Consider the following 9177-nt stretch of genomic DNA (forward strand, 5'->3'; position numbering starts at 1 on the left):
GATTGAACCTAATATGATTGTCTGAGATAATTGTTTTAGAAAGAGAAAAAATTAATTCTATAGTAGCCCTTTAATACTAAAATTATCGAGTAATTTTTATTTACTTTGTGAAATAAATTTAATAAATAATTTGAATATATAATATTCCCAGTAAACAAGAAACGTTCCAAAACATTTCAGTAACATTGCAGCAACGTTGTAACGTTACTGACACGTTTTAAAACGTTACTAAAACGTTTTTTGTTTAGTGAGTTACAATTTATGATATAATTCTGGCAATAAATTATACTAGACATATTAATTACTATCACAGATTTCAAAAGCTTTATGAATCTATTGCTTTCAAATTATATCATTTCCGTTTTCATAAATCGTTGGTTTATTTAATAAACCAGATTTATAATGCAACAATGTAAGCTTTACATGGAAGAGGGAAAAATCTCCATCTTTTGGATTCGTAAAATATACTTAGTTTGAAAACTTTTGTACGTAGACTATAACGACTATATTATTACTAGTGGATTGGTGCTATTAGCTGTTAGATGACTTCAAACCATGTATCAACGTTTATCAATATTTTAACAAAAATTTATGTCACGCTCTATGATTTTCCGGAAACATTTATTTACTGCTTAGACGTGTTGTATTTAGTATTACACGATCTGAGATACCGTGCGAACAAAATGTCGGATTGGTCATCATCTTGGAACTATGATAATAGAACACATGATGATGAAATGAAGTGTTATATATGTGTTTTGATATTCTCCCAATCGAAATCATCGTTAAAAAATGTCTATGATCTGTAATGACTGATCTACTGACAGAGGAACTGTTAACATGCCGATATGTTCCTGGATTCTCGTTATTAATTTCCTGCCGGTTTGCTCAACAAATATCGTATTGCAATCCTTGCACTCTATTTTATATTCTACGTTCTTGTTTGACTCTTTCGGGAGAACATCTTTGTAAACTTTCACAAATCTTCCAAGTTTGTTTAGACTGAAAAATGCCAATTTCGTATTCAAATTGTAAGTAATACTCCTGAATTTATCAGAGATCGATTCGATGTACGATACCAAGAAGTACGTTCTTGTTCTGGTTGCGAGTGCATCGTTAAGTGCTTTGCATTGTTTGTGAAATAACGCTTTTAATCTCTCTTACGTTGATCGTCTCAAAAATAAAATCAGGAGGGTAATCATTTTCCAGTAAAGTGTTTATTATTTTATATGTTATTTGTAAATTTTTATTTTCGTAGTAGTTTTTGAGATATAAGGATTTAAATATTTAAGATTATGTTTGAAGGTCACCTATAAGTATTAGTAAGAGACCTAAAGTGTGTGCTCACTTGCGCTCTTACTAATCTACCACACGTGCGACTCATGGACAAATAGTCGAATAACGTAATTAATGGTTATTGGCCCTATTTAAACGCTTATTATCTAAAAAATTTCTGTTTAAAGGAAAAATTTAGACATAACTTTTTTACTTAATTTTTCGAAAACTTTCCTGCTATAGTATTTTGATTGGCAAATGTTGGGACGTCTAGTATGTGTATAAATTATGTTAATTGCATTTTTCTCAACAATTTACGATACAAAGAATTTAATAATTTAATTTACTATAAACAATTACATTATAATATGTATTCATTTCTATTCTGCTAATTATAAGATCAGTTTTATCTCATAGACACAGTATGCATTTAACACAGTATGCTCTATAAGCTTGCAACAGTTATGATAATCTGAAAATATATTTGCTACCATTTATTAATTTTACTTTATTTTCTTCTTTATTTTATTTTATTACTCTTATATTGCAATTTTTTATTAAGCATTTTATCAGCTAAATCTTTAAATTCAAGAAAATTATTATATATATACACAACAGAATATATTAAATTTCAGATTTTACAAAAAAAAAATTATTAAAAATTAAAATATTCATTTTAAAAAATCGCAATAAAAAGGAAAAGAACATAAAATAATACAGAAGACAAAATAATTAAGTAAGTAGTAAACACTGACAATAATTTAGAGTTAGATTAAACGCGAATTTCTTAATTAATTAAATTGTTCAAAATAATTTATAAAATGTATAAAAGATATTACTTTATTATACATTCAGCTGATTTTACATTATCACAAAATTCTGATTTTATTAGTATTGTAAATCTATACTGTTTTAACAAAGTTAAACCTTATCTCTCACTAATCAGAAATGAATCGACCGGTTTCAATAGAAACTAATGATCGATCCTTTTTCACTGTCTTATCTGTTCCGTTCGTGATTGTTAATGAACGATACGAAGGTGGGTGCGCAAATCGTTTGATAAAGATTTTCTTATCCGTTGTCACGACCAGTATTTTCAGTATCGGTTTCCCTTCGCTGACAGATAGTCGATATCGGTGCATGTGCCGCTCATGGAAAATATTGCCGTCAGTGCGTTCCATAACAACAAAAACCAGTAAAAAAGCTAAGAAAGAGAAAGGAATATTAATGTCTAGTGGCATTTCAATAACTAAAATAACAACATCGAACATTTCCTCATTTTTCAACTGCGTGGTAATTGATCACCATTGTCAAGCAACCGACAGCAATCGCATAATCTTTTTTTTTTTCTAAAATTATAATCACAAAAAAGTATAGAGGGCTAAAAATTTGTTTTTACTATTTATTTATTACTTACGTTCTTGAAAAAATTTATTACTGCTAATTACAATAATTATTTATTCCTCGCAATCTTTAATTTCAACTTACTTTCTAAATCACTTTAGAGACTACCGTCTACTTATTATGTACGCAATAAAAATGTATCTTTTCCATACATGAATTATTCAAGAAAAAGAATTTATTTACAGTACATACCGCATAAACAATTGCCTAGACGACAGCAAAAAAGACTGCTGCAGAAAGATCAAAAATAACGATCGAATTGACTTCGATTTCGGTGGACAGTGTGTTGTGGAAATCTATTTTTACCTGACAATAATGAGGGCGGATATAATGAATGTATGATAAAAATGAAGTTCGCGTTTCTTATCGAAGTGTAAAAATAAAGAGAAAATAATTCGACCGAGTGGCACGTTTCCTTTCGATGTTAAAACCACACGCGTTGTTTTGAACATCTTCAACTTGACGAAATGGTAAGAAATTGTTATGTCACGTACGAGTATTTCTCGCTTGAGAAGTTACCGTTGCATTTTTTTTCTTTTGTTACAATATAAAATGTTATTTTATATTGCTTTATCTATAAAGAGCTTTAATTATATTACTATCAAACGTTTTCAAAAAAGTAAATTCCGAGTACGAAAAGCGACCCAATCAACAGACAATGTTTTTTAAATACTTATTTAATAAAAAAATATTTAAAAAATATTTAAAAAATATTTTTTTAATATTTTGTACTGATTGAAGATATGTGAGTTTCTTTTCGATGAACTTCTTCTTCATTTGTATGTATCATAATTTGTTAATTAATATTTATGAGGACATTAAGCTTGAACTTCAACAATAATCACATTACAATAACATTACGTAACGTATATTGGCTATCTTCAGATTTAAGACAGAAAAGTCAATAATAATTCCGATAATCTAAATTTGTTCCTTGAATGAGTAAGAACTCAAATTGAAGAACTCGTCTAAAGTCTGATAAAGACAAACGATTATCAGTGCATTTATCAACCACTCCTTTCACTTCTAACTATATCTTCCGATTTCACATAGAAAATGTAGAAATTCTTGCTCGCTAAATTTCAAGTAATCTGTATTTAGCGTGACGAACATTTCTCGATACAATAAACATCATTTTAAGGCGGAAACAATAAAGTCACTGTTAGCCAGTATCGCAAATAAAATGATTTAAGCCGTTAATAATTGTGACCTCAGTTCAAGGTGTAAATTCTTTTTGCATGTGTGTACCGACAATCATTAGCGCCTCCCTAGCTTAATCGACTTTAACTCTAGTCCCATGTCGTGCGTCCTTGCGACTTGCATCTAGGAAGTCTTCCGGAAGTCCGATAAAAAACGAAAATGTAATGTGGAATTGTTTGAATGGAATAACTCTTTCGTGCACGACGCAGGAAGGCACCGAATATTCGAGCCTGCTGGTGAGTGAGTTACGCGCAATCCGGTCATCAAAATTAATCGCAGGTGTGATCTCTTATTATTGTTAAATGAACGCTTGATTGTATAAATGTTTTAAAACAACAATTCCATTCAGTTTTTTTTTTACAATACATTTTACGATACAAATACATTTTCGTACAATACATATACATGACGTTTTCTCAAAAAGAAAATCATTCTTCTGATATACAGTTTTATAACAATTTCCAAGGGATTAATCAAGCTTCATCGCGGTTGTCATCATGTTATTATACTCATTCTTGTAAATAATTTTGCTACCGGTCGCTGGCGCCGACGAAGCAGGGCGGCCGCCGTACTTTACGTCGTCCAGCGAAATGCCCAAGGCTAAAGCTATCCTATCTCTCACGTAACAATAAGCACCTTGATTCCTGTGCTCCTCTTGCAACCACACGATCTGTATATATAGAAACGTAATTTGGAACAATCTTTTAATCGTCACTGATTAAACATCTTTGAAAAAATAAGTGCTTGCCCTCAACCATAAAATCTCTCTCTCTCTCTCTCTCTCTCTCTCTCTCTCTCTCTCTCTCTCTCTAATATTAAAACTTAACACTAAACAGTGCTTTTAACATTTAAAACTTTAATATTTAAAACTTGACAGTGCTTTTAAGATTTAAAATATGTAATTACTATCTTTTAATATTAAATTGGTTTATACTGGCTTATAGTATTCTATATGAGAACTACAAGCTACATTTTTTTTGTAGTGTCTTAGGCCGGCTACACACGTTTAAACAAATTTGTCAAATATGCTTACGCAAATTTATTTAAACGCATATGTCAGAAAATTGCACAGTTACTTTAGCTTGCACAAATGACTTTTCTGACACACACGTTCAAATAAATTTGCACAAGTAATTTGTGCAAGTACCTACATTTGACAAATTTGTTTGAACGTGTGTGGCCTAACATTTGTTTTCCCGGAATTTTATACATAACAACACTGCTAAAAATATTCTCAATAAATTTTTTTTAAGGAAAGTACCACACATCGTAGAGTAAAACTAAAAAATTAAAAAAAGCATGTAGACCGCAAGCCTGCAACCGAGTTGCACATTTCGACCAATTTTGCTTATCGTCGTCCCACCCCTTTTGTTTCATAGACCGTGCGCGGAGACTAAAGGCTTAAACACAATAGGCACAGGCAACAGGGAATAACGAGCCGTCCAATCACACCTCTGGTGTGTAAGTTCGATATTATATCCCAGAGCTCTGATTGCATGGCTCGTTATTCCCTGTTGCCTGTGCCTATTGCCTGTGCCTATTGTGTTTAAGCCTATAAAACGCTCGAACTCAGAGATGATATTAGTCATAACTCATACAAGGCACTATAGGGCTATAGGACTTGGAAACATTGCCTCACATTTACTGTTTACAAATTTTAACACACACGCACGCACGCACGCACATACATACACACTTTTTAAATCTTTTTATTAATTTATTAAAATATTAAAAAAAAAATTTTTTTTTAATATTAACGATTTAAAAATTTCACAGATCCATATGTGTAGTATAGTTCTACTACTAAGTAAGTGTGTTAGTCGAAAACTTTTCTCACTTTTGCTCGTGGATATTTTGCCATTTCTTCTGCAAATAAATGATATGGGAAAGGACAGAGCTGCTCGATTCGGATAATCGCTATCTTATCTTCTAATTGTCGTTCCTGTCGTTCGACGATTAAATCGTAGTACACTTTGCCGGTACAGAGCAATACTTTCTTCACGTTTCCGGGCTTCACGGAAAGATCCGGTAGAATAGGCCTAAAGCTCGTACCCGGTCCCATTTCCTCGAAATTCGATATCGCCATCGGGTGACGCAGCAATGATTTAGGAGTCATAACAACCTAAATGATGTGTATAAGATAAATCAGATTTGAGATGTGTCATTATTATAACGGATAAACATAAAAATCAAAACGATTCATCATGTGCGACGTTAGATGGGCCTTAAAAAATTTGATTAAGCATCTTAGAAAATTCTTATGATAAATTCGGTGAAATAATTGAATTATCCATAACTACGCTCGTGATATGTGTGCAAAAATTGAAGGACTGGCAATACTTGGGAAACAACAGTAATCGCGACTTGGTAGTTATAGCGTTTAATGTGGCTATAGCTCTTTTGCTATCGCATTGTAATTTACGTCGGTAAAAACTAGAAGATACGAATACACCTATGTAATGTTAGGTATTCAGTCGACTCGCGTACGCGAGCATGTTTCGAAGAATCTTGTCATTCATTGTCACGCAATGAAATATTTCGCGAATCGCGTAAAATGGTATGTATAATATGTCACTATAGACATAAAGAAAATTTTTGGATTCAATTTTATGAGCTAATATCTCTGAAAATACAGAGAAAAAAAATATTACAAGTAATAGCATGAGGAAAATATTTAGTGATGGATTTTAGTGATTTTTTAAAAAATTATTAATTATTATTATATTAAAGAATCAGTTTGATCGCACATTTACATAATTTTTCTACATAACGTTATAAAAAAAAACAGAATTTACTACCTTAAACTCCTAACCAAGAGTATATATTACCAGATCTGTGTTTTCTTATTATAGTTACAAATGTAGCTATAAATTTTATTTTTAAAAATTGATCAATGTTTATTTAAAAGTAAAATGATGTAATGTGCCACTAGACGTAAATTTTTGGATTCAATTTTATGGGCCAATATTTCTGAAAATACCGAAAAAAACATATTACAAGCAAAATTCATGAGGAAAATATTTCGTGACGGAAAATATTTAGTAAAAGTGCTTGTGAATATTTTCGGGGGTATTGTCTCGTAACAATGGTGACGAGTACTCCGCGTAAATAAAGACTGAACTAACCAACGGTTTGCGAAACGGCATCAATATTTGTCGGCGCAGAAGGTGAAAGAGATTGGCAGGTGTCGTGGGATTACAGACAATCCAATTTATCTCGAAAAGCTGTCTTGTCATGATTTGCTCGATGGTTTCACCGATGGGAGCACCGGGCTCCGTTCCGGGCATGTGAGTACACTCGTCGTCGCACAACTGAAGAAATCTCTCCAATCTCGCGGATGAATGTTCCGGTCCCTGGGCCTCCATACCATGCGGCAATAATAGTACCAATCCTGCCTGCCTACCCCATTTGGCTTGTCCGGAACATAACAGGCAGTCTATTATGACCTGAAGACCAATTGAAGCCGCAAGTGGCACATATTTTTGTAAAATATATATCGCGATTATTTTTTCGGAATAATGAATATAAAGATTGATGCTCCATTTAATTTTAACTTTAATTAGAAATTAAATTAAAAAGAGAAAATTATTTATCGAGACACTTAAAACAAAAAAATGAAAATTATAATAAAGTAAGAAAATCAAATTTCTGCTAAAGAGAAAGCTGTAATCGTTAAAGTTACCTGACAGGTATTGGCAAAGTCGCCGAATTGTGCTTCCCAGACTGTCAGAGTATTATGATTGTACGATGAGTATCCCAGTTCGAAACCTTTTCGCCAACATTCGTAAGATATTAATTATTAAAGCTGCCATGAGTTATTCAATATTTATTAAATAAATCTCTAGTATCGTATAAATCTCGATACATGCCATCTGTATTTATTTTATTAACCCTACACTGAAAGAAAAGGCTGAATATGGCATAGCATTTTTAATTGGATGTAACAGCCAATTTTTTGTTGTATTAGCCTATCGAAATCCTATTCTAACATTGCAGATAAGTTAACGCAATCAACAATTGGCTGCTGCAACCAAAAATTAGCAGCCAATTAAAAATGCTATGCCATATTTTGCCATCCAATTTGCTGCAGCAACCAACCTTTTCTTTCAGTGTAACACATTACTCGCACGGAGTACTTAATTTCTCAACATTATATCTCAATTTTCTTTATTTTCTTTAATTTACAATTTAATAAAGATTGATAATATTTTATCTTTTACATTTTTTTTTATTATGAAACAATTTGTTCTAAATATAATAATGTGTATAAAATGCATTCATATATTTATACAAATTTATAAATATATATTTAAAGAGTTAAAATACATATAGACGTTTCGGTCTTAAATCAGATCTTCAGTAATAAAAATATAAACCAAAGTGAGAGTTATAAATAAATATTAAATTCCGCAAACATTAAGTAAAAAGTCAATATAAAAACTAGTCAACGCCAAATTACAATTTTCTTGATGTGAAGAATTTTTTTAAAAAATCTCCAAGTGTTCGAAGGCGCAGATTCGCAGCAAGTCAAAAATGTAGTCAATTAAGTGGAAAGTACATCAGAAAGTCAAAATGAGTATCCGCGGTGTAAATTATTGCGCACAAAATTTCCCGATTCTGTGTTAACAATAGTTTGCGAAGCAGATACAGGAAGTGGAAAAATTGACGATAAAAGTCAAGAACAATATTGTGTGTTGTATTTTGGCGTTGACTAGTTTTTATTTCTTATTGGCTTTTTACTTAATGTTTGCGGAATTTAATATTTATTTATAACTCTCACTTTGGTTTATATTTTTATTACTGAAGATGGTCAAATTTATAAAGTTGGAGTGTCCTAAATATTCCATATGAGTAATACCGACTACAGGAGCATTTTTTTTTTTCAAGCAAATTTGTCAAAACTCATATAACAAGTGTGCATATTAGACGAACTAATGTACTGTACGAGTTGTTGTAAAGTTGCGGCAATTTGCTGACATCGGAATCTTATGTACAAACTGAGTTAGCAACAAATAGATATCATCAATTTATAAAATTTCAAGAGCAAACGCGTTGAGAATTAAGGGGTTATACTCAGTTGGGATGCGGAAAATAAGATGATTTTCACAATTTTTTTTAGCAGTATAGACAAACATTTATTGAAATGTGCTTCATGGCATCTAATAGTATATACATTGAAGTACTTATAATAATTTTTTTGAGTCTAAATGTATAAAAATAAAGAAAATATAGCCGTCTTGCAAAAATAAATTTTTTTCAGCGGTGAGCATGATAACTCTGGAACAACTCATCTGAAAT

General features: G+C 31.5%; 2 protein-coding genes across 3 annotated transcripts in view; one reads left to right on the forward strand and one right to left on the reverse strand.

The window, feature by feature from the left end:
• The first annotated feature begins 2328 nt into the window (after positions 1-2328).
• The window catches only part of LOC108762811 (probable phospholipid-transporting ATPase IF), a 24863-nt gene continuing 18014 nt past the window's right edge, over positions 2329-9177 (forward strand). The window contains exons 1-2 of the mRNA XM_018510003.1: positions 2329-2568; positions 2865-3149. Of these exons, the coding sequence (XP_018365505.1) occupies positions 3147-3149 (3 nt within the window). The 5' untranslated portion in view covers positions 2329-2568; positions 2865-3146. The remainder of the gene's footprint in view (positions 2569-2864; positions 3150-9177) is intronic.
• The window catches only part of LOC108762812 (2-oxoglutarate dehydrogenase, mitochondrial), a 12408-nt gene continuing 7460 nt past the window's right edge, over positions 4230-9177 (reverse strand). For both annotated transcript variants that reach the window (XM_018510005.1, XM_018510004.1), the window contains exons 12-15: positions 7562-7647; positions 7005-7325; positions 5717-6001; positions 4230-4549 (exon numbers count right to left, since the gene is read on the reverse strand). In XM_018510005.1, the coding sequence (XP_018365507.1) occupies positions 4349-4549; positions 5717-6001; positions 7005-7325; positions 7562-7647 (893 nt within the window). In that variant the 3' untranslated portion in view covers positions 4230-4348. The remainder of the gene's footprint in view (positions 4550-5716; positions 6002-7004; positions 7326-7561; positions 7648-9177) is intronic.

The sequence above is a fragment of the Trachymyrmex cornetzi genome, unplaced genomic scaffold (genome assembly GCF_001594075.2).
Source record: "Trachymyrmex cornetzi isolate Tcor2-1 unplaced genomic scaffold, Tcor1.1 scaffold321, whole genome shotgun sequence".
In the NCBI taxonomy this organism is placed as follows: Eukaryota; Metazoa; Arthropoda; class Insecta; order Hymenoptera; family Formicidae; genus Trachymyrmex; species Trachymyrmex cornetzi.